The following is a 25,967-nucleotide window of genomic DNA, read 5'->3' as shown; positions in this document are numbered from 1 at the left end:
CAGTGACTAAAGGGATGCCGCAGGAATCGGTGCTGGGTCCTTGTTGTAGAGAGTAGAAATATATATAGACTTAGGCATTAGGCACCTGCTGGATATTTAAAACTCACATAAGCTTAAATGGACACACACATAAAATGGCTGCCCAGGCATTATGGGAAATCAGGTAGTCAAACTGTGAACTGTTGAACGTTCACTGACCGAGCAATAACCCTGTGAGGCCCACTGTAGGAATGCCTGGGAAGACAGAGATAAGAAGGAAACCATCTCCTGTGAACAAGGCCATGAAACCAATTATTTCAGGAAGAAAGATAAGAGGGAAACCATTTGCTGTAAACAAGGCTATATACCAATTATTTCTCCAAGAAGAAAGAACTAGTGAGAGAACCTATATCAATCAGCCCAAGCTGACAAAAGACGAACACATGGTTCCTGAGACATAAGGGGAATTCTATTGGGTTAAAATAACCTATATGTAATCTATAATCATTGTGATTGGCTTGTGTCCAGCCGTGATGGGCTGTGTAGCTGCAGTAAACTGTTTTGTAACTGTTGTGAAACATATAAAGGTACATGTAACTCTTTGTTCTGTGAAGAGAAACCTGGATACGGTCCTGAGTTTTTCCTTCCCGCTGAGCGTAATAAAAGCTGCTTCAGCATTGGAACCGACCCTGAGTGTTGAGTGATTCTTCTAAGAAAACACTAACGCTAACAGTCCTCAACTATTTACAATCTATATGAATGACTTGGATGAAGGGACAGAGTGTAATATAGCTAAGTTTGCTGATACAAAGATAGGTGGAAAAGCAAATTGTGAAGAGGACACACAAAATCTGCAAAGGGATATAGACAGGCTAAGTGAGTGGGCAAAAATTTGGCAGATGGAGTATAACGTGGGAAAATGGGAGGTTATTATCCACTTTGGCAGAAAAAATAGAAAAGCAAATTAGAATTTAAATGGAGAAAAATTGCAAAATGCTGCATTACAGAGGGACCTGGGGGTCCTTGTGCATGAAACACAAAAAGTTAGTATGCAGGTACATCAAGTAATCAGGAAGGCAAATGGAATTTTGGCCTTTATTGCAAGGGGGATAGCATATAAAAGCAGAGAAGTCCTGCTACAATTGTACAGGGTATTTGTGAGGCCACACCTAGAGAACTGTGTATAGTTTTGGTCTCTGTATTTAAGGAAGGATATTGGAGGCTGTTCCGAAACAGTTCACTAGGTTGATTCTGGAGATGAGAGGGTTAATTTGTGAAGATAGGTTGTGCCTATACTCATTGTTCAGAAGAATGAGAGGTGATCTTATTGAAATACAAGATCATGAGAGGGCTCGACAAGGTGGATGCAGAGAGGATATTTCCACTCGTAGGGGACATAGTCTCAGATTAAGGGGTCACCCATTTAAAACAGAGATGAGCAGGAATTTCTTCTCCGGGTTGTGGGTCTGTGGAATTATCTGCACCAGAGAGCTGCAGAGACTGGGTGGATTTTATATATTTAAGGCGGAGATACAGATTTCTGAGCGATAAGGGAATAAAGGGTTATGGGGAGAGGAGTCCATGATCTTATTAAATGGCGGAGCAGGCTCAAGAGGCCCGGTGGCCTACTCCTGCTTCTTAATGTTCTAATCCGTTAATAGCTTTTAAAAAGGAAGTGAATGAATATTTGAAAAAATAAAATGAAACGGGCAGGGGACCAACACAGCCCAATGACCACCTGTGTTAAGACAGACCATGCTAGGTCTCTGCTTACATTTGAACTCCTGCCAGCAGGACTTTGTTGAATTACACTGTGCCTCAGCTGCCATGATTCTGCTTGGCCACTGAAACATTCTCTTCCAATCCAGTGTCCATCTTGGTCCTTAAGTTTCATTTGCACCAATCCTCCCAATACTGCTGGTATACAAGATTCACTGGTGCATACTGCTACCACCCAAGGTCACTATGCACCTCCACTGGACCAAGATCAATTCTGCTGGTTCATTGTCAACATTCCACTCCCCTGTAGCTTAGATTCAATTGGCAGCTTACATCGGCAGACACATTAACACTGACCTTTGAAAAGCTCTTGAATCCACTCCCTCTTCACAACTATTGTCCAGCCTGAAGACCGGTTCTCAATTGTTGAGCTCCTCACCTTGTTCCACTTGTCTTATCTCTCCTTTAAAATCATCATCTCCCTCAGCCTTTATGCTGACCAACTCCTGATCTTGAGTGATTTCAATCTCCATCCTTATCTTCCTTAAACCTCTCCCTCCACATAAACACTCTTGCCCATATTCATGGCCATCCCTTCAACCTGGTCATCTCCTGTGGCGCCTCTACTTGCAAGGTCTTGATCAGGGTCCAGGCCATCATAGAAACATATAAAATAGCTGCAGGAGTAGGCCCTTCAAGCCTGCAATACCTTTCAATATCATGCAACTTCAGTACCCCATTCCTGCTTTCTCTCCATACCCCTTGATCCCTTTAGCCATAAAGGCCATATCTAATGAACTGGCCTCAACAACTTTCTGTGGTAGAGTATTCCACAGGTTCACAATTCTCTGAGTGAAGTTTTTCCTCATCTCGGTCCTAAATAGCTTACCCCTTATCCTTAGACTGTGACCCCTGGTTCTGGACTTCCCCAACATCGGGAACATTCTTCCTGCATCTAACCTGTCCAACCCTGTCAATTTTATATGTTTCTATGAGATCCCCTCTCATTCTTCTAAATTCCAGTGAATATAAGCCTAGTCGATCCAGTCTTTCTTCATATGTCATCCCAGGAATCAGTCTGGTGAACCTTTGCTGCATGCCCTCAATAGCAAGAATGTCATTCCTCAGATTAGGAGACCAAACCTGTACACAATATTCAAGGTGTGGCCTCACCAAGGCCCTGTACAACTACAGCAAGACCTCCCTGCTCCTATACTCAATTCCTCTCGCTATGCCATTTGCCGCCTTCACTGCCTACTTTACCTGCATGCCAACTTTATGACTGATGTGCCATGACACCCAGGTCTCGTTGCACCTCCCCTTTTCCTAATCTGTCACCATTCAGATAATATTCTGCCTTCCTGTTTTTGCCACTAAAGTGGATAACCTCACATTTATCATTATTCTGCATCTGCCATGCATTTGCCCACTCACCTAACCTGTTCAAGTCACCCTGCAGCCTCTTAGCATCCTCCTCACAGCTCACACTGCCACCCAGCTTAGTGTCATCTGCAAACTTATTACATTCAATTCCTTTGTCTAAATCATTTATATTGTACATAGCTGGGGTCCCAGCACTGAACCTTGCGATACCCCACTAGTCACTGCCTGCCATTCTGAAAAGGACCAGTTTATTCCTACTCTTTGTTCCTGTCTGTCAGCCAGTTCTCCATCCATGTCAATACGTTATCCCAAATACCATGGGCTTTAATTTTGCACGCTAATCTCTTGTTTGGGGACCTTATCAAAAGCCTTTTGAAAGTCCAAATACACCACATCCACTGGTTCTTCCTTGTCCACTGTACTTGTTACATCCTTAAAAAATTCAAGATTTGTCAAGCATGATTTCCCTTTCATAAATCTATGCTGACTTGGACCGATTCTGTCACTGCTTTCCAAATGTGTTGCTATTACATCTTTAATAATTGATTCCAACATTTTCCCCATGACCGATGTCAGGCTAACCGGTCTATAATTCCGTTTTCTCTCCCTTTTTAAAAAAAAAAGTGGGTTTACATTAGCTACCCTCCGATCCATAGGAACTGATCCCGAGGCTATTGAATATTGGAAAATGACCACCAATGCATCCACTATTTCTAGAGCCACTTCCTTAAGTACTCTGGGATGCAGACTATCGGTCTTCAATCCCATCAATTTCCCAATCACAATTTCCTGACTAATAAGGATTTCCTTCGGTTCCTCCTTCTCACTAGACCCTCAGTCCCCTAGTATTTCTGGAAGGTTATTTGTGTCTTCCTTAGTGAAGAGAGAACCAAAGTATTTGTTCAATTGGTCTGCCATTTCTTTGTTCCCAATTATAAATTCACCTGATTCTGACTGAGGAAGCTACATTTGTCTCTAATAATCTTTTTCTCTTCACATATCTATAGAAGCTTTTGCAGTCAATTTTTAATGTTCCCAGCAATCTTACACTCATATTCTATTTCTCCCAATCCTCAGATTTGCTGCTTTTTCTGATCAAATTATATGCCTCTTCCTTGGATTTAACATTATCCCTAATTTCCCTTGTTAGCCACAGTTGAGCCACCTTCCCCATTTTATTTTTATGCCAGACAGGGATGTACAATTGTTGAAGTTCATCCATGTGATCTTTAAATGTCTGCCATTGCCTATCCACCGTCCCTTTAAGTATCATTCGCCAGTCTATCTTAGCCAGTTCACATCTCATACCATCAAAGGTACCTTTCTTTAAGTTCAGAACCTTAGTCTCTGAATTAACTGTGTCACTCTCCATCTCATTGAAGAATTCTACCATATTATGGTCACTCTTCCCCAAGGGACCTCGCACAACAAGATTGCTAATTAATCCTCTCTCATTACACAACACCCAGTCTAGGATGGCCAGGTCTCTAGTTGGTTCCTCAACATATTGGTCTAGAAAACCATCCCTTATACACTCCAGGAAGTTCTCCTCCACTGTATTGTTACCAGTTTGGTTAGCCCAATCTATGTAGATTAAAGTGACCCATGATAACTGCTGTACCTTTATTGCACGCATCCCTAATTACCTGTTTGATGCCATCCCCAACCTCACTACTACCGTTTGGTGGTCTGTACACAACTCCCACTAGCGTTTTTTGCCCTTTGGTGTTCTTCAGCTCTACCCATACAGGATTCCACATCATCCAAGCTAATGTCCTTACTATTGCGTTAATCTCTTCAACCAGCAACGCTACCCCACCTCCTTTTCCTGTCTATCCTTCCTGAATATTGAGTTCCCAGCCTTGGTCACCCTGGAGCCATGTCTCCGTAATCCCAATTACATCATATCAGTTAACACATCCATCTTATTACGAATACTCCTCACATTGCGAGAGCTTTCAGGCTTGTTTTTTTAACACTCTTTGTCCTTTTAGAATTCTGTTGTGTGGCCCTTTTGACTCTGCCTTCCACTTTTACTTATCTCCTTTTGCTTCTGCCCCCATTTTACTTCCCTCTGTCTCCCTGCATAGATTCGCATCCCCCTGCCATATTAGTTTAAACCCACCCCAACAGCACGAGCAAACACTCCCCCTAGGACATCGGTTCCAGTCCTGCCCAAGTGCAGACTGTCCGGTTTACACTGGTCCCACCTCCCCCAGAACCGCTTCAAATGTCCCAGGAATTTGAATCCCTCCCTCTTGCACCATTCCTCAAGCCACATATTCATCTTAACTATCCTGCTATTTCTACTCTGACTAGCACGTGGCACTGGTAGCAATCCTGAGATGACTACATTCGAGGTCCTACTTTTTAAATTTAGCCTGTAGGACCTCATCCCATTTTTTTACCAGTATGCACTACGACAACTGGCTGTTCACCCTCCCCCTCCAGATTGCCCGGTAGCTGCTCAGAGACATTCTTGACCCTTGCCCCAAGGAGGCAACATACCATCCTCGACAACTTCCTTATATCCCTTGCCATCCCCAATCCCCTTACAGCCTTTGAGACCTTGGCAGAACTGATGTTAAAGGAATTGTTTTCATTCTGGGAAGAAAAATAAGAATCTTCAGATCTTTAGGGCATCCCAAAGCACTTTCCAGTCACTGAATTACTTTTGAAATGTAAGCAAATATAATAACCACATTGTGCACAGCAAGATCCCTCAAAAGGCAAATGAAATATGACTACTTTTTAATTATATAAGTTTTAAATTATATTGGTCAGGACTTGCTCTTATGTCCACTTAGGCAAACATCTCGATATTGCACTTAAATGTCAGCCTAGATTACGTATTCAGGTGCGGGAAGAAATGCGGCTTGGTAATAGGAAGTCTAGTTTTCATTAAGCCAATATAATTTGACACACACATTAAGGTAGCCAGGTGGCTGAATTGGTCCCGTCACTAAAAGAGGTTTTCCTCTGCAATAAATACTTTATCCATCCAGTCAGGTGGCTTTGGATGAAATTAGGTCAGAAGACTATAAAAGGTGACACAGCAAAATGTACAATATAACCAAAAATTAATACATGCTAGGGTAGCTGATGCTAAGAAAAAGCAACAATTCACTGCAGGTATCACCAGAGGTGAAGTAGAGCATTCAACACTACAGCAGCCAACCTACTACAGGGAGAGAGGTTAAAGAATATTGTGTTCCTGCAACAAAGGACTACTGTAACATTGGAAAACTACCAGCAAATTAAATACAATGTAACCTTGGACATCAAGTGTAACTATTTGTTACTAAACAAACCACAGTTACAACTGAGCGTGGTCCACATATAGTTTTTGATCGTGTGATGGTATTAATTCAGTTAAAATATATATTGCTAAATAGTATTACTCCATGGATCTTTGTGTCCAACTCCACTGTGTTACATGGAGATCTTGCTGCATACAGATTGGATTAGCTATCTTAGAAATTATAAAATCCTAGACATGAATTGATAAATCCCAAGTTAATATGATGGTGCAAGAGGTAGGGGGACATTTGTTTGATACCCTTCAACTAATATAGGCTACATCTGATGCAATATATAGTGTGGGATCTACTTGTGCATTGTGTTGAGGAAAGTGCCATTTATATACAACACAAAGGACAATTAGATGAGTAATACTCCATAATCTACAAAAAAATGGACTTTGTAATTCTCTTCTTTTTAATAATCAGTTTATTCCAGTGGAGGATATCTCCAGTCAAAGAATGAAGAACCAATCAATCATTCAATGCCATTGTTAGGTGCAATCTTAAAGATGTTATACCAAAGTACCATATACTTTTTGCACATTGGTAGTCTTCCTAATGAGGCATCTTTAAATTAAAGCGGTTATTGAAAATTACATTCTATATAAAATTGTAACAGACCAAACTTAATTCCATTTATGCTCAGTGTGACTTTACAGCCTCAAAACTTACTCTCAAGTAGCCATTATCCCACATTAGGGATTGAACTTAATTTCCCAACTGAAAAACCTGCATTAAATATTAACAGGTTTAAAACCATTTTGTGATTTAAAAAAAAAACTCAGTTACAACAGAAACTGAAGAGGCAAGTCAAAAACATTTTAAAAAGAATTCTCATGCTATAAAACAAAAATAGTTACACTTACCAACACCTCTCATTTCCCTGATTACTGTTATTTATGCTTTGACCGACTGGTCAAGAGGCAGCTTATGAACAGTCATATGTGCAGCACTCATGAAATTGCATTTAAAGAAACTTCATTATGGAGGATGGTAGACTCGGCAGTATTTCCAGTCATGATTACACGAAAGAGTTTTACACAAACAACTGGTCCTAAAATGCTTCTAATCAGGGATTTTAAAGCACATGAAAAAACCAAGACATCAATAAATGTACAGATGAAACAAGATAGTAGCCTAAACTTTCCAAGTATGGCTGTGATTGGCACGGTTCCTCTTTGCCATTGTATACTTTGAAAATTACGCTCAATAGTTTAGGAATGATGGGCCAATTCCCTCTTTAAAGAAACTATCATTGTTAAGGCATTAAAGGATGCTAGATTAAAGCATGATACTGCTGTGAAATTGGTCATGGCCTGGTGTTTCGAAGTTATAGGCCTGAGGGAAATCCCACCTGCATCTTAAAATAGGTGGCCAATAGTAGTAATAACTTAAGCGAGATGGTACAGATCATAAGAGCCTACAACATAGAAAACAAAAATGAAACTTATTAAATTTACAGCTATAAGAAACAGCATAGGATTACAGAGATAAAGCAAAACAAATCCTTTTTAGGAACATGTCGCACAATGTGGTTTTCCCCTCCTGCCTGCCCCCCTCCCCTCCCCCCCCCCAAAGAAAAGGAGAGCTCACCTCCAAATGACTTTCAGGGTCCTTTTGGTGGAGTTAAATTAGAGCTTTCTGCAATCAGATGGGCTTACCCATCCAGAGTTGAGAATGCTGTTTGGCACAAGACAAAATTAAAAAAAACTTCATAATCTGCATGATTTTGGGAGATTAATCAATACAAACACGTCTAACTCCTTCCACTTTATGCATTCTTGATATGTTTGAATGAACTGTAGCCAATCTGATTTCAGTCAGCTATCTGTCCCTTTTTAAACTGGCATATATTTAGACTAATTTTGGAGGCTCTCCTTTTCTTCGAGATTTCAAAAGGAAACTTCATATTCAAAACAAACCAATAGTGCATTTTACTTTCATAGGCAAAATTTATTGTTTCTACCTAGACCAACGAAATTAGTGAATGATTTGTATAAAAAAATTACAAAGGTAACATGATATCCCTGGTATGCACTACATGAGTATAACAGTATTGATTTTATTTTAATCAGTGATTCAAAACGAATTAAAGTGAAAAAAATATATATAATTGTCCCCCATAAAAGTAAAAACCACCAAACCTAACTATTCAAAAGCTTTCTAGTACACTATAGTTCATAAGAAATTATCCCGTGCCTGTCTGATACCAAGGCACAATATCACAGGTCTGTGAGGTAAAGTTGATCCGGTTTAAAACCTAAAGCCAACATTTTTTTTTTTAAACCTAGTTTAATTTCTGTTCATGCAAATGCAATTTTTATATTTTATAAAGTTTCTTCTCAAAATCTGCAGTGGAATATCCACATTAGGCACAGAAGTACACCAGGTACATTACATACAAAAAAAAAGACACTGTTAAAGAACATGTCAGTCTGCTAAAAAGACTGTTCATGGAAGCATCTGTAATACAGGTAGAGACAGAACTGGAGTCTAGATTCAAACAAGTAGTTAAGTTATACAATGATCACAATTATCTGTGTTGCCACAAATTGGAATGCACATAATTTATATTTAATTTCAAAGCTCCGTTAAAGAATTTATAGATGAAGTAGCAAACTTTACTACCACCAACTGGAAGAAATAGTTTTTAAACTTTCCTCTTATTTACAGTTTGTTCAGTTAGACAAGTTACATTTTTCTGTATAGTTTAAGGAAACAATAGAACTGGTCAGGCTTTTAGAACTGGAACACAAATCACCCACAAATTCACTGGGGTTTACAAATTCTGACATCCATATTCATAATACAAGTCCTCAAGCACACCGTGCATGAACATCTTCTGAGAGAGCAGGAAGAGACAAAGATGCTTCTCTATCACAAAATAATCTTCCTATGACTTGCTACGGGCAGGCAGTTCTCCTCCCCCCCGCCCCGCTTGGGGAATTTTTCACTGGAAGGGAAAGATGTGCGTAGTTACACAAGCTTCTTGGACCTCCCTTATCATAAGGATTCTGGTCAACATTTGTTCCATTGCCTCATTACTGACTGGCTGTGTCGAATACCAGATTGGGCTATTTGGCGCAACCACTGGTTCAGCATTCAAGTAGAAGGCATCATTACGCCCTTTAGCACTCTGTGGACTACAAAAGAAGAATGCCATTATGATATGTTCAGATGATTATAGAGGAAAGTGAAATCAAAAAATTCCCATGATTTCCATGCAACAGCCAATAGCAAATATAAGACAGATGGAATTTCAACTTATTACCTCATTATAGAATGAAATGTTAAGCTTTAATTCGATTAGAGCATGTAGATAAAGCATTAATTTTGCATTCTCCTGTCAGTTCTTCACTGAATGTTGCCCCAACATAAAACAAAAAAATATATACACCTGTAGCAACTAAATCATATATGCAGGTTCAAAACCAACTAACTTGTCTAAATTCATCTGGATGATCATCTACTAATTATACAGGTTACATTTTCTCATAACACCATTCACTGTTTAAGAGGCTTGACATTCATGTGCATGTTTTATGTAAAAGTTTATAAAAGGTATGTATTACATGTTTACAGAGATGCATATGCAAAGAATTACAATAAAGAATGCTAGGAGTACAACACAGGATCACACCTGGTTTTAGAACAATCTTGTTTGATTTGGTTTTGTAGTTGGGAGGGGAGGAAAAGTGGGCAGAATCTTTGCTCAGAAAATGGCAGGTTGTGTAAAACCATGATCCAACAAATTGCAATACGGTTAATGAGCTAAATGGCCAAGTCTCATTCTATGCTGAATTTAACTGATTTTAAATGGCCAACTTCTCACTAGCTTTTAAACAAGCTGGTAGAAAAGAATTTGAAATGCAAGAATGACTGGAGAGTAGCCATCTTGTTGACAAAGGAGATCTAATCATCCCAAGGGAAGGGTAAAAAATGCAATAGTTACTAATTTCATTGCATTCAGTGGTGATATACGCTCAACATAGAGCAAATAAGGTCATATACATTTAGAGCTGGTGTGTTCCATATGGGTATTTTATATCATGTACATTCCCTAGTCTTATTACAATGGGAAAATACTTTCATAGCATGACAGAAGGGACGGTCACATGATTAGTCATCTCGAGACACATCTGCATGACTTTTTCCATCGTCAGTCTGGGCTTACTCGTATGGTATATGGATGAAAATAAACCCTTTAAGATGATGCTGGAATGAGCAAAGAAATTTCAATAGTAGTGAACAGTGCAACTTAAAAGAAAATCACAATTACCGGAAACCGGAAACAAATAGAATCTGGTATGCCTCACCATTTAAAGAGGTAGAAGTCATAGAGTTTTATGGGACACCTCAAGGGATTCTCTGAATTTTCAAGTTGCTCAACATACATATCTTCTGTGACTAAAAAAAGGAATTAAAAAAAAATCAAGCATTAAATTCATAATTTGCCTTCTAATAACAGATTCAATAAAAATTATACTTAAGCTTTTAAAATAAAAAGTAATGGCAACGCTTGCAAATAAAAAAAACAGCAAGTCTTGATGAAATGAAGTCAATTCAAAGGTGGTCCTTCAATGACTAGGGCTTGAATCCAAATCCATTCCATCCGTGACAAAAAGCTTGCTCTTGCAAGGGTGCCAGCTGAAATTGTAGCCACACCAGTTTCCAGCGAGGCAGGCATGAGTCTAAGGCAGTAGTTCTCAAACATTTTTGGTTGAAGAACCCCTTTTCAAATGGATTAGTAATCACGGACACCCCGTCTAAATTATACTATAAACTCCTTACAAATTTACATTTTTGAATGTAAAGTTCATCAGTGTCCTTTTAAAGGGACTTGCATGAAATTTTGCCGGGGCTGTCCGATAAAGTGAACATTAATGTGATTGGTGATGTGAAAACTTTCATCTTCCCTTCAGTTGAAAGGCAATCCTACAGGTTCAGCAATATGCCTGTTGAATACTTCACCACACGACACCTCCCTGCTCTTCCTGCAGTGGGATTAGGCTCGGTGGCTCCTGTTGGGAACACTGGCACCGTTTCAGGTGTAACCCCCCCCCCCCTACAGACTCACTGCACAACTGCTGAGTGTTTCAAGGTTTTTTCCCCACAACCTCTGCTGTTTATCGGCCTGTCTGTGCAAACCCCAGTTTGAGAATCACTGGATTACTCTTCCATTATTCAATTAGAAAATTACAACAAGTGTCTGATTAACCTTGGGCAATGCTAATTACTGGATATTGATATAGAAAGTCACTTCAGTTAACTGGGCATGTGGGCTTACCTACAGGAATGACACCAGACTCTAGAAAACCATCTGCTACAGCCTAAAAACTTGGAAAACCCTCTTCACCGCCCTCCTCTTTCCCCCCCCCCCCATCTATCTAGCAGTCTCCTCATTTCTTTGTCTCTCCGCCTTCCCTCTGGCCTCGCCCTCCAAACCCTCTGTTTTTTCTTCTACGCCCTCCTTCCGTTCTCTCTCCCTCAGATCTCTCCGTCTTTTTCCCCACTACCTCTCAGTTTCTTTCTCTCATCTGTAATTTCCGTCTCTCACTATCTCTTGTCCTCAGTGTCTACTCCTCACTATGTGCCTGGTCTCTCTTCCTTCCCACACTCCTCTCCAAAACCACAGCAATCTCTTCCTTTCGTGTCTCCATTTCTCTCTTCCCCCTCCACTGGTCTCCATCTCTTTTCTCCTGTCTGAACCTACATCGGTCTCCCATTTTTCTCTGTACCCCCTTCTCTCTCTGCATCAATCTTCCACCACCTATTTCTCTGTACCTCCATCTCTCTCTCTCCCCCGGTCACTTTTCCATCATCTCCCCCTAACTGTCCCATTTCTTTCTCTGTACACCATCTCTCCTCCACCCACCCACGTCTCAGCCTCACCAGATCGCACTCGTTGACTGCCAAACTGCTCGAACAACAGCTAGATCTCGACCTGTCACACCTAAGAATAATAGTTACCATGGTGGCGGCTTCAGCAGCTCTGCGCTGCAGGAAGAAGAGAAGGTAAAGAGTGCGGGCCAGCAGATGCTTGATTGACAGGCTATAAGCTACAAGATCTTTTTATTGACAGCTGTTCATGTGTCTGGCAGTTAGTTGACAGTAGAGGGAAGCAATCACAAAGCAAAGTGACGGGGAGCAGCCAAGGATAGGAAGGAAGGCGGTGGCTGCCATTTTGTGAATCGGGGGCGGTTGGATATGGGCCGCGGCTCTGTGTTTCTCTATAAGAGCTTCACCATCCTCGCCATGTGGACGGGTGATCAGTGCCGTCACAATACAGATTGGCTCAGCGAAGGGAGAAACACAGCCGCGGCCCATATCCAACCGCCCCCAATTCACAAAATGGCAGCCACCGCCTTCCTTCCTATCCTTGGCTGCTCCCCGTCACTTTGCTTTGTGATTGCTTCCCTCTACTGTCAACTAACTGCCAGACACATGAACAGCTGTCAATAAAAAGATCTTGCAGCTTACAGGCTGTCAATCAAGCATCTGCTGGCCCGCACTCTTTACCTTCTCTTCTTCCTGCAGCGCAGAGCTGCTGAAGCCACCACCTTGGTAACTATTCTTCTTAGGCAGTCACAGAGTCAAGAATGCCTTGCTTCCATACTAATGTGAGTTCTAAGGTGACTGATGAGACCAATGCGGGATCTACAATCTGACACAGGTGGGGCAGAAGGTGGTTGGAGGGATGGGTGGGCGGGGGTGCTTGATTTGCCGTACATGCCTTCCACTGTTTGTACTTGGCTTCCGCGTGCTCCCGACGAAGAGACCCGAAGTGTTCGGCGCCTTCTTGGTTGCTTCTCCTCCACTTTGAGCGGTCTTGGGCCAGGGATTCCCAAGAGTCGGTGGGGATATTACATGTTTAATCAAGGAGGCTTTGAGGGTGTCCTTGAAGCATTTTCTCTGCCCTCCTGAGACTCGCTTGCTCGGAGTAAAGTGCTTGTTTCGTGAGTCTAGTATCGGGCACCTGGACAATGTGGCCCATCCATCGGAGCCAATCGAGCGTGGTCAATGCTTCAATGCTGGGGATGTTGGCCTGAGCAAGAACACTGACATTGGTGCGCCTATCCTGCCAATGAATTTGCAGGATTTTGCGGAGGCAGCGTTGGTGGTACGTCTCCAGTGCTTTGAGGTGCCTACTGTACATAGTCAATGTCTCTGAAGCATAGGAGGGCGGGTATCACTACTGCTCTGTAGACCATGAGCTTGGTCCCGTGTTTGAGATTCACTACCCCGTTCAGCTCGCTCTCCATCACCGAATGGGTTTTTTTTTTCCACTGACCCCCTGAAAAGTCTTTCCGGACCCTAGTTTGAGAACCACTGACTTAAGGTTGCCAAATATTGCACCTAAACATGGACAATCTCATTTACGACAGACCACAAAGATGCTTAATGCAATTAACTCAGTCAGTTGCATAGCAAGTACTCGAAAATGGTCAAGAGATACTAGTGGGAGATTTGAGGTAGGGGAAAGATTTAATTTATTTTTTAATTAATTTATATTTAACATCCGCTATAACTGACTGAATGCAGAAGATTAACTTAGCAACACTTACATACCTATTAGTGGTAAGCAGAGGCCTAGGACTAGCTTATGATGGTGAAAGAGAAGAGTGTTGAATACTTATGTATAATGCTTCAAAACAAACACTTCAAGTTTATCTGACGAATAATGGTAAATAATGGCCACTGAAAGTATAAACAGTTGCTCATTGGTAACTAACTTGGAAACCAACTTGGAACTTTAATCACAGTCATGAAAGTACATCAATATTCTCAATGTATTTGCATATTGGCCATCAAAGCCAATGTTACTTTTCTGTTGCTATAAATAGGCCTCATTGTCAAAATCTTTTGTTTTAAATACAAAACATTCAAAATACATTCTTTAAAATCTACACTACCTTTCTGTCCAGCTTGAAGTTGTCCATATAATCGTAGATATCGTATACTCGAGCACTTATCCTTTGAATTGCCTGGATTCTTCTTCATCTGTTTTAATACTTTGGAGAAAGCTAATTTGGAGTGTTGTTCAACTGTTTTCAGCATAAAATACCTGCCAAAAGATTTCACCGTCAGTCATTTATAAATGTATGTCTCACTGAACTAAAATTCTTGTTCTTTTCAAATTTACCTCCCAGTTTCTACAATTATTCCATAGTAAAGAACAAATATTAAATTGAGCTATATTGCTTATTTTCTTATGTATTAAAATAAAATGCAATACACAAATGATGTGTAAAGAGCAAGCCACTTTTTGTAAAAACAGTAATGCAATTTGTACAGTACATCTAGTCCTTCAAATATACAAGTTTAAGAAGTTAGAATTATTCCTCATTAATCCTTAAATTAGTATTGTCAGATAAATAATAATGCAATAGCAAATCATACTTGGTGTTGAAATACATCAGTGTATACAAAAGAGTAGCTGGAGAGTGTGCTCCTAGTTGCTTACAATCCCATAGCATCTCCTCAGTAATACGACTAGGAATGACATAACCTGTCAAAAAAATAATCTTTTTTAACCATTTTGCACAATTCAAAAAATATGAAGCTTGTTTGAGTCATTTATTGCTAAAGAAAACAATGGAAAATGTGAGCTTAAAAGTTTTGTGGAATTGAAGGTACAAAATCTGTATGCACAGGAGTAAACCTTACACTGCCACTCTATTTCAATTAGCTGAAACAAATTTGAAGTAAAAACCTAAGATTTTAAATCCATAAGATTTAGAGACATGATAGTATGTAAAGATTGATGTACTAAGGAAATATATACATTAAGAATTAAATCAAATTAAGCCTTCTTTAAAGAAGTCATGGTTAAAGGAGTAGAAAACAACCAGTATATCAAGGCCAAATTTCATTTGCGTCTTATGAACATATACTACAATATTGACATGTTTAACACATCAAGTTCACAAATAATTCCTAGAAAGACTGACATTAGATTATGTTGGCTTCCAATAAACATTGAGTAGAATCCTTGGAGCAGCTATGAAATCCACTTGTTGAAAAATACAGTGGAATAATGAAGGGTTTTTTAAAATTATAAATGACTCAATACCTTTCAATGCAGATGATAAAAGATAGAGCCCACCATAAATTAAGTGTTCCTCCATGGAGCCATCTTAATCCATTTGCTCAGTGAAGCTGCAAATCAGGACTGCTCAAATTGCATCAACTAAGGAAATCCCCACTGTTCACATCTGCTTATCACTGATGAAATTTTTTCCAAACTATTTTGCCCAGCAAAAAAACCCACAAATTGCCATCAATCTGAATACAGTCCAAAAACACATCAATGCTAGGAGGCTAGCGAGTCCCATCAGATTCCCTTGGCTTGTCAGCAGAGTGCAGCCACTTCACTAAATGAGGCTCATAAGAAAAGTCTTTGACTTTGTGGCAAAACTTCAAATTTGTATAGCAGCTCGATATCTCTTAAAACTGGATCAGTGCATTATCAGATAGCACTGCCCCGGCAATATACATTATCCATGATCTCAGAAAAAGCACTTTCTAATTAGTGTAATTTTTCTATTTTTGATGCACTATCAGAGATAGACAATTTGTAGCAAATTATAAACTGTTTCTGCCAAAGACATGCATCTATCAGGAACTGCCCAAATTAATTCAAGTTTTAACATACAGCCAGTAAAATACTTTCATCCGGTTCATTTGGAATAAATCAGAACCTAGATTGCAAGATGAGGAAAGGCAGTATTGTAATCCACTAAACCACAGTATATAATGAAAATACTTTTTCTCTCTTCCAGTTTTTCCCCATAGTCTGCCTCCTAAAGACAGCAATTCAATAACAACTACTTGCATTTATATAGCATCTTTAATGAAGGCAATTAACAGAAGCGTAATCAGAAACAAATTGACACCAAACTAATGCGAAGATATTGGGAAGGGTAACTAAAAGCTTGTCCAAAGAGGTAGGTTTTAAGGAGGGTCTTAAAGGAGGAAAGAGAGGAGGCAAAGCAGAGTGCTTTAGGGAGGAATTCCAGAACTTAGGGCCTAGACTAGACTAACTGTATGGGCGCCAATGGTGAGGCAAAGGGATATGAAGTAGGCCAGAGTTGGAGAGCGCATAGTTGTTGACAGGGTTGTAGGAAGTTATAGAACTAGGGAGCAGAGCGGTGAGGCCAGAGGGATTTAAAAATGAGGATGACAATTTTAAATTTGAGGCTTTGGCGAGCACGATAGTAGGTAGTCGAGCACAGGGTTGATGGGTGAGCGATGCCCAGTCTTTAACTGGAGGAAACTGTGGCTTATCCAAGAATGGATGTTCGACAAGCAGGCTGACAACAGAGGCAGTGGAGGGGTCAAGACAGGTGGTGGTGAGGTAGAGCTTGTGTCATCAGCGTGGAATGTGGAACCTGATGTCAGTTTCCGATGATGCCGCCGAGGGACAGCATGTAGGTAAGAAATAGTAAGGGGTCAAGGACTCCAGAGATAACAGTGCAGGAGAAGCAATTTTGGGAGATTTTCAAAACTGGATAGTTAAGAGTGGAACCAGGCGAGGACAGTCCCACTCAGCTGCACAATGGAGGAGAGGTGGTGAAGGAAGATGGTGTGGCCAATCGTGTCAAAGGTTTCAGAGGTTCAGAAGGAAAGGGAAGGGAAAGGGGTGGGAGAGGGAAGGAGAGAGTAAGGAAGGAAGGAAAGACTTGGATTTATATAGCGCCTTTCGTGACCACTGAACATCTGAAAGCGCGGGGAGAAACTCAAGAAAGATGTAGGTTCAAGGCTAGGCCAGAGGGGAACCTTGGGGTATGCTTGCATTGGTGAGCAAGGAAAAGGGTGGGATACAGCAGAGGCAGCTGAATGGTCTAAATCTAAGTGATGAAGAATTCCATGAGCTCCTTGCACGTTGGAAGCAAGGGTGAATGGGGTAGGGGAGGGGTTTAAAAAGAGACAGTTGATAGTGGTGAAAAGAAACCAGGGATTATCTTTGCATTTCAGGATGATCCTGGAGTAGTGAGCAGTTTTAGCAGAAGAGAGCAGGGCCGGATAGCGCTTGCTGTGGTCTAGCCAAATCTGCTAATGAATGGCTAAACCATATATGTGTCATATACGGTTCAAGTTAGTGTTTCTTGGACTTAAGGGAGCAAAGATGGCGGCTGTCCTCGGGAATAACCAGAGTTGGAGAGTAGGGGTTCTACTGGGGACAAGAGCATCAAAGGCAAAGGTGAGGGAGTGATTGAGCGATTGAGCAGATCAATAACTATGTAAGTATCTTGGCAAACAAAAGCTAGACAGCTTGGAATTTAAAAGTGCCATTGCAAGTAACTTGGGGGGGGATTTTTCCAGGACCTTACACAGAAGGAAGTGGAGTTGGAAGGGGGATTTGAGTGGTGAGGGATTCAAGGAAATTAGCAGAGATGGCCTTGCCTATGATTGAGACGATGGGAATAGAGAGACCACATGAGATGGCAAGATCGAGGGGTGGCTTCAAATATGGGTAGTAGAATTTATATGGAGAGAGAGGTTAAGCGAGGACAGGAGGGAAAGATGAGTTCAGATGGAGGTTGAAATTACCAAGGTTGACGAGTCGTTTAGTACAGAGGCCAAGGGAGGTTATTTTGGTGGGACTTGGCTGGACAGTAACGAACAAGGATTTTAAAGGAGATGAGAGGGGTGGAACAAGTGAGATGCTCAAAAGAGATGGTGCCAGAGGAGCAGGAGGAGACACCACGGCGTCATTTGGTGATTTCTTATTCTAGAATGCCAAACAGCATCCATATCAGACACTAAGTTTAAAGCTGACAACCTTGAAATTATAAAAGGCTGGCATCATTACTTAACAGTAACAAACTCTGATGATCTGTTTACATCTCCATAAACCTCAATGTATACACTGTAATTATGGAGAGAAATAAATGACAACTTACCAAGTGGGCTTATTTTAGGATGCCATTCTTTTAGCGCTTCATGTAATCTTTCAGTAAATTTAGAATAATAGAGATCTGCAAAAATATTATCTATTCTTCCATTTTCAAACATATGCTGTAAAATAAATAAATGTTGGTCAGAGACATTACAGAAAAAGGAACATTTCTTGCTCATACAGCAACAGCATTCCATTCACTCGATTGCAGGAAACATTTAAAAAGAAACATGAAGTATGAGCATAAGGAATGTTCCTCCACACCCAAAAAAGGAAAGAATGTAAAGACTACCTTCTGAATACAAAGAAAGAAATAATACAGCAAGTCTGCTTCATAGGGGGAACCATCTGAATCTCTTGCTTCTTTGGTCATCAAACAAAGCCCATAATTGAGTTCTACTAATGTTGCACAAAGGGCATCTTCTCTAAATTTCATTGGCTGCCGTCCTAACATTTAAAAAGAAAAGAAAGCCTATTATAGTAACCAAAAAATATCAGCATTTCATTCATTCATCCACACTGGATATGTTTTGAGCCAATAATATTTTATTAAAATGACATTTTCAGGACAGATTGAGTGAGAAAAGGGAATATAAGTCACTGGACAAGGTAACTATACAAAGTACAAGTTGTCAAAAATCTCAAGTTTCAACAGATTCTCTAGATTTTATAAATATCGGCATTTGAAACAAATTATGTTTACATTTTTTGTTTAATTCTGAGTTTCTTTCAAAGATATTTTAACACGAGTACTGCTTGGAGAAGTCATTGAGCCTGATGGTGCAAAGGAATTGAACAGTATCCGTTAATCAAAGGGGTGACTCAGAAACTCGGTTACTCCTCTTTCCCTCTGCCAACAAAGTCTTGGCTGTCAGCTTTAGGACAGAAATATTCACAAGATACACTACATTAACATGTTTTAATTTCAAATTCATAAATCGACAAAAGGACAAATCATTTTCGGAACCAGAATAGCTATCCTACAACTCGCCAATCTGCAAAACTGCTGTTACTCAATTAGCATCAAAAACATTTGAATTGCTATATATTTAACATAAACACAAAAGGAATTTTAAGATGACACACGCCCAACCTCGACACCAGCCCTGTTCAAAGTTCAAGTCTAGTATTGCTCAGCCAGCTTTCACAGGATTTGTCTACAGTTACACTGGCCTAATCCTAAATCACATCAGCTGCAGATGGGCAAGATCACTGGTCAATCAATTCGAGACCTTATTAGGCTGACAGGTTTTTTAAAAAACTGTTCTATTACGCATTTTTATCACTGTGAAACTAAAATCTACTTGGCAGAGGATTAGACATTTGCTAGTAGCTGCTACGCTTGACATTTATTTTTCAAAAAAGCCAAGTGTTCCATTAATATTCTTACAAGATAAATCTCTGCCTCCAATATCAAATGATTTCATTTAATATTTAAATTCTCCTCTTCCCAGTTGGGTTTTAGTACAAGTAAAACTGCTTTATAACCCAACAGTTTAATTAATGCTATACACAGGTCTACTCTGCCTCTGTATTGTGAATCCCAGCCTTGCTAATTGAACATTAAAAGTAATTCTTAAAAGTTATAAAGAGCAATATGCAAAGTAGGCAAATTAAGCCATTACCCTTCCTTTAAAAAAATTAACAAAAGAAATCATTACTTCCTGGCAAAGGTGGTTTACTTTCAGCTTCCTTCATTATTTCCGCATTCTTAACTTGAGCCCAGTTCTGCCAGACACTGGCTCCTTCTTCTGGTTTCAGAGACTCAGGAAGCATTAGATCAGCCTGCACCTCAATTTGGTGTTCCGCCGAATGAGTCTGCATCACTTGGGTCTACACAAAAAAAAACAATATTTGTGCAGGTACATGGTATACAATTCCACAAATGTATTTCCTAGGGCACTTGGTAGATACAACTTTGATTGTTGCAGAATAGAAACTCCTTTCCTTTGTTTCAAAAGGCTTCCTCTCACATTTAAAATATAGTAAGTAAAAAGTATATTTTTATGCAATCTGAAGATACTAAATTTCAAGTCCAAGAACAGACTCTGCAAACCAACAAAAACCTCAACATCTGTATGGCTGATGCTTGCATATTGTACAAATTGTTTGTTTTCAGTGGCATCATTATATAATGAATGAACAGCTTATCCTCTCCAAATATTCAGAGATCTCACTATTTATGTACACAGTTAAACTCAGCCATTCATACTGTAATTCTGTATCCTCATGCACATTTTCCAAGTTGATATGCTATAGAACATAAGGATAACTAGAAGTGAATAAGCCCTGTCTCAAATCCTGCCAACATCCCCCCCCCACCAGTCAGTTCTTTTCACTCCTCTAGATGTTGACTGCTTGCTCAGATATCAGCTGCCCTTGGTATCTTGATTAAGTGGCTATTTTTCACATGAGCCTTAACACTGCATGTCAACAGGTGAGGGGCATCCCAGAATAGCTCAATTTTATCCTCACTCAACTTTGACACATCTGCACTTTCATCAGGGATTGCTGGATAGTGATTAGGATTTGAAACCTCAGCCAATTTCTTCCCTCCTTAAACTAAGACCAGTTGTAGTGCCCGAGACAGTGAAGCATTTGTAAACTATGTGCATCATGTTACTGGCTTTTTTCTGTCGCAGTACATATGGAGATTTTTTTTTTAAAAAACAGTTTCACTCAAAAGAAAATGGTCCAGCTTGTTTTGATATACAACAGTCCCAGAACAGATGCTGGAGGGGACGGGGCAGGAGAGGAGCTACTTAGTGGGTCAGCAGCAACAGTAACCGGAAGAGTAATTTTGAAAGGGACTATCAGCCATAATGTCTGAATCTCAGCCTTCCACTGCAGTTCCTGGGGCCTTACACCAGGAGAGCACCGGAAAGGTCTGCAGATAGATGGGCCAGAGATACCTGGAAGGTCAGCAATGAGCTGCCACAAAAGACCTTGGACTGAGTCTAGTTCACATTACACAGTAATTATAATTTAAGTGCTTACATATTGAGGTGAGGAGTTTCTGCTGGGAGCACAATGAACAAAATGCACTGCACACTGCGGTAGTTATACCGAGGCAATGTTATGTCCACGTTGCCACATAAACTCATCAGCATAATTCCGAATACAAGACTGACTGATGATCACTGAATTCAGGTGACCCTAGCTGAGAGCGCAAAATTAAACTTGCCTAAACTCAATATATTTTTTTATATATACTCATGGCCATCCCTAACCTACAATCGACATGCTTTGAAAATGTTAGCCAAGTATCACTTAAGACCATTACTTCTCAATTTACTTCCTCTTCTCTGCCTCTCTGCAACTACAATCTTTGATCCAGCAGCTTGGCTTCTCAGTAAAATACTATTATTAAATAAAAGTGGAGCATGGGGAAAAAGAAAAATGGGAATGCATTAGAATTGAGAGAAATCTGTGGTTTGTTCTGACATCCAACTACTCCAAACCTTCCAAACTCACAGTTTTGTGATTCAATGAATCAGGTCAAATGCGATCTGATCATTACATTTATCTGCGAATGTACAAAAAAGTGCCTCAGAAAACTAAGCAAGTACTAATTAAGTTCATTATGTTCCAGCTGGTGCTGGAGGCAGTATGGCAGATGGAGTTCAATGTGGGGAAGTGTGAGGTCATCCACTTTGGATCGGAGAAAGTCAGATCAGAATATGTTCTTGATGGCGAGAGATTAGAAGCTGTGGAGGAGCAGAGGGGTTTAGGTGTCCATGCACACACATCATTAAAAGCTGGTGCACAGGTACAAAAAGTAATTAAAAAGGCTAATGGAATGTCAGCCTTTATTTCAAGGGAGCTGGAATTCAAAAGTGAGGGGGCGATACTTAAGTTGGTTAGGTCTCATTTGGAAGACTGCGTTCAGTTTTGGATACAGAATCTTAGGAAAGAGAGCGCAGATTCACTAGTATTATACAAGGGCTTAAAGAGTTAAATTACAAAGACAGTTTGCATAAACTCGGCTTGTATTCCCTTGAATTTAGAAGGTTGAGGGTCGATCTAATTGAGGTGTTTAAATTGCTAAATGAATTTGATAGGGTAGATACAGAGGAACTATTTCCTCTAGTAGGGAAATCCAGAATAATGGGTGATTTTAACCTCCATATTGATTGGAAAAATCAAATTGGTCAGAGTAGCCTTGAGGAGGTGTTCATTGAGTGCGTAAGGGACGGGTTCCTTGAGCAGTATGTAACGGAACCAATCGGGGACAGGCTATCTTAGGTCTGGTCCTGTGTAATGAGACAGGATTAATAAACAATCTCTAGGTAAAGGATCCCCTTGGAATGGGTGATCATAGCATGATTGAATTTCAAATGGAGGGCGAGAAAGTTGGATCTCTAACCAGCGTACTAAGCTTAAATAAAGGAGACTATGAAGGTATGAGGGCAGAGTTGGCTAAAGTGGACTGGGAAAATAGATTAAAGTGTAGGACGGTTGATAAACCGTGGTGTACATTTATGGAGATATTTCACAGCTCTCAAGAAAAATATATTCCAGTGAGGAGGAACGGATGTAAAAGTAAAGATAGCCATCCGTGGCTAACTAAAGGATGGTATCCAATTAAAAGCAAGGGCATACAAAGTGACCAAAACTAGTGGGAGGGCAGAGGACTGGGAAGCTTTTAAAAGCCAGCAAAGAATTACTAAAAAAAATGATTAGGAAAGGGAAGATAGACTATGAAAGTAAACTAGCACAAAATATAAAAACAGATAGCAAGAGTTTCTATATGTATATAAAAAGAAAAAAAAGAGTGGCTAAAGTAAATGTTGGTCCCTTAGAGGACGAGACCGGTGAATTAGTAATGGGGACATGGAGATGGCAGAAACTCTGAACAAATATTTTGTATCAATCTTTACGGTAGAGGACACTAACAACAGTCCAATAGTGGAGAATCAAGGGGCTATGGGGGGGGTGCGGAGGGGAAAGAGGAACTTAACACAATCAGAAAGGAGGTGGTACTCAGTAAGATAATGGGACTAAAGGCAGATCAATCGCCTGGACTTGGTGGCTTGCATCCTAGGGTCTTAAGAGAAGTAGTGGCAGGGATAGTGGATGCATTGGTTGTAATTTACCAAAATTCCCTGGATTCTGGAGGGGTCCTAGCAGATTGGAAAACTGCAAATGTGACGACCCTATTTAAAAAAGGAGGCAGACAAAAAGCAGGAAACTATAGACCAGTTAGCCTAACATCTATGGTTGGGAAAATGTTGGAGTCCATTATTAAAAAAAGCAATAGCAGGACATTTGGAAAAGCAAAATTCAGTCAGGCAGAGTCAGCATGGATTTATGAAGGGGAAGTCATGTTTGACTAATTTGCTGGATGTAACGAATAGGGTGGATAAAGGGGAACCAGTGGATGTGGTGTATTTGGACTTTCAGAAGGCATTTGACAAGTGCCACATAAAAGGTTACTGCACAAGATAAAAGTTCACGGGGTTGGGGGTAATATATTAGTATGGATAGAGGATTGGTTAACAGAGAACGGAGAGTCGGGATAAATGGTTCATTCTCTGGTTGGCAACCAGTAACTAGTGGGGTGCCGCAGGGATCAGTGCTGGGACCCCAACTATTTACAATCTATATTAACGACTTGGAAGAAGGGACTGACTGTAATGTAGCAAGTTTGCTGACGATACAAAGATGGGAGGAAAAGCAATGTGTGAGGAGGACACAAAAAATCTGCAAGAGGATATAGACAGGCTAAGTGAGTGGGCAAAGATTTGGCAGATGGAGTATAATGTTGGAAAGTGCAAGGTCATGCACTTTGGCAGAAAAAAAATCAAAGAGCAAGTTATTATTTAAAAATGGAGAAAGATTGCAAAGTGCTGCAGTACAGCGGGACCTGGGGATACTTGTGCATGAGACGCAAAAGGATAGTATGCAGGTGCAGCAACTGATCAGGAAGGCCAATGGTATCTTGGCCTTTATTGCAAAGGGGATGAAGTATATAAGCAGGGAAGTCTTGCTACAGTTATACAGGGTATTGGTGAGGCCACACCTGGAATACTGTGTGCAGTTTTGGTTTCCATAATTACAAAAGGATATACTTGCTTTGGAGGCAGTTCAGAGAAGGTTCACTAGGTTGATTCCAGAGATGAGGGGTTGACTTATGAGAAAAGGTTGAGTACGTTAGACCTCTACTCATTGGAATTCAGAAGAATGAGAGGTGATCTTATCGAAACATATAAGATTATGAGGGGGCTTGACAGTGGATGCAGAGAGGATGTTTCCACTGATAGGGGAGACGAGAACTAGAGGACATGATCTTAGAATAAGGGGGCGCCCATTTAAAACGGAGATGAGGAGAAATTTCTTCTCTCAGATGGTTGTAAATCTGTGGAATTTGCTGCCTCAGAGAGCTGTGGAAGCTGGGACATTGAATAAATTTAAGACAGAAATAGACAGTTTCTTAAACGATAAGGGGATAAGGGGTTATGTTGAGCAGGCAGGGAAGTGGAGCTGAGTCCATGATCAGATCAGCCATGATCTTATTGAATGGTGGAGCAGGCTCGAGGGGCCGTATGGCCTACTTCTCTTCCTATTTCTTATGTTCTTATGTTCTTATAATCTTAAAATGAGACCTAGGCTATTTAGGAATGAAATTGGGAAGCAGTTTTGCACACAAAGAGTAGTGGGAATCTGGAACTTGCTCCTTCAAAAGGCTGTAGATGTTGGGTCAATTAACATTTTCAAGACTGAGTTCAATACAATTTTGTTGGTTAAGAATATCAAGGAATATAAGGTGAGGCACAGATGCCATGATCTAATAGAATGCTGGAAAAGGCTTGAAGGGCTGAATAACTACTTCTGTTCTTAAAAGTTTGCTATCACTGGTTCCCCGAGTGGGTTGGCACCAAAGGCCATACCCATTTCACAGACACCTGACTGCCACCACAGAAGAATGGTCTGGTCTTTAGCCTGGTTTTGTGGTTCAAACACGGTCGTGTTTTCTTGGTTTGGTATTTAGAAAGCTTGTTTTCCTTCCATGTGAAAAGCTTCTTGGGATCAAAATGGAAGCTGGTGAGAAAGTTTTGAGAGCAAAGTTTTTAATCCAATGTTTTTATCCAGTTGTTTTTTGTGGCTGTACAAAAGGGTCTGGAGAGAGAGAGAGCAAGTTTAAATCACTCTTTGTGCTTACAACTCTTGCACTGTGCTCCAGAGCTATACTCATACTTAAGCAACCAAAACAAATTTAGACAGTGCACTAGATAAATTGCAATTAGGGCTTGTACTGTGCTCTGAAATTCTATATTGTACCTTACATGACATTTACTTTGTGTGCTACTTTGCATACTTGGAACTTTTCCAAGTCCCTTACCAATCTGAACTGCATTTGAAACTAAACATTTAGCTGAAGATGTTTCAGAGATGAAGTAGAGTTACTTAGTGCTCTATACTAGTCTGGTAAGTTGAGGAAGTCTTTCCCATCCCATAATGCACAGTAAGTTCTAAATTTCGGATCGACATTCTATTGTTCATTACCAATGGCCTCACCTATACAATCTAACTGTCCTAATGCAGTATTTTCTTTTCAATGAAAAATTATCACAAAGATAACAGATAGAGAATGAAATACTTCTATGATGTCCCCCCTCACTTGTTTGGTTTACCAACTCAGGAAGACTTACATTTCTAATTAGTTCCAGATTAGTGACAGA

The 25,967-nt window shown here is 40.3% G+C and overlaps 1 protein-coding gene across 4 annotated transcripts in view; it reads right to left on the bottom strand.

Annotated features, from left to right (window-relative positions):
* Positions 1 to 7,973: 7,973 nt before the first annotated feature.
* LOC139278526 (transcriptional regulator QRICH1-like) overlaps positions 7,974 to 25,967 on the bottom strand; it is a 229,132-nt gene continuing 211,138 nt past the window's right edge. For all 4 annotated transcript variants that reach the window (XM_070897384.1, XM_070897383.1, XM_070897382.1 and 1 more), the window contains 7 exons: positions 19,947 to 20,118; positions 18,578 to 18,732; positions 18,290 to 18,404; positions 14,784 to 14,892; positions 14,297 to 14,448; positions 10,700 to 10,790; positions 7,974 to 9,526 (listed from right to left, as the gene is read on the bottom strand). In XM_070897384.1, the coding sequence (XP_070753485.1) occupies positions 9,334 to 9,526; positions 10,700 to 10,790; positions 14,297 to 14,448; positions 14,784 to 14,892; positions 18,290 to 18,404; positions 18,578 to 18,732; positions 19,947 to 20,118 (987 nt within the window). In that variant the 3' untranslated portion in view covers positions 7,974 to 9,333. The remainder of the gene's footprint in view (positions 9,527 to 10,699; positions 10,791 to 14,296; positions 14,449 to 14,783; positions 14,893 to 18,289; positions 18,405 to 18,577; positions 18,733 to 19,946; positions 20,119 to 25,967) is intronic.

Source organism: Pristiophorus japonicus, chromosome 13 (assembly GCF_044704955.1).
Source record: "Pristiophorus japonicus isolate sPriJap1 chromosome 13, sPriJap1.hap1, whole genome shotgun sequence".
Classification (NCBI taxonomy): Eukaryota; Metazoa; Chordata; class Chondrichthyes; family Pristiophoridae; genus Pristiophorus; species Pristiophorus japonicus.
This window is presented reverse-complemented; position numbering and strand designations above follow the sequence as displayed.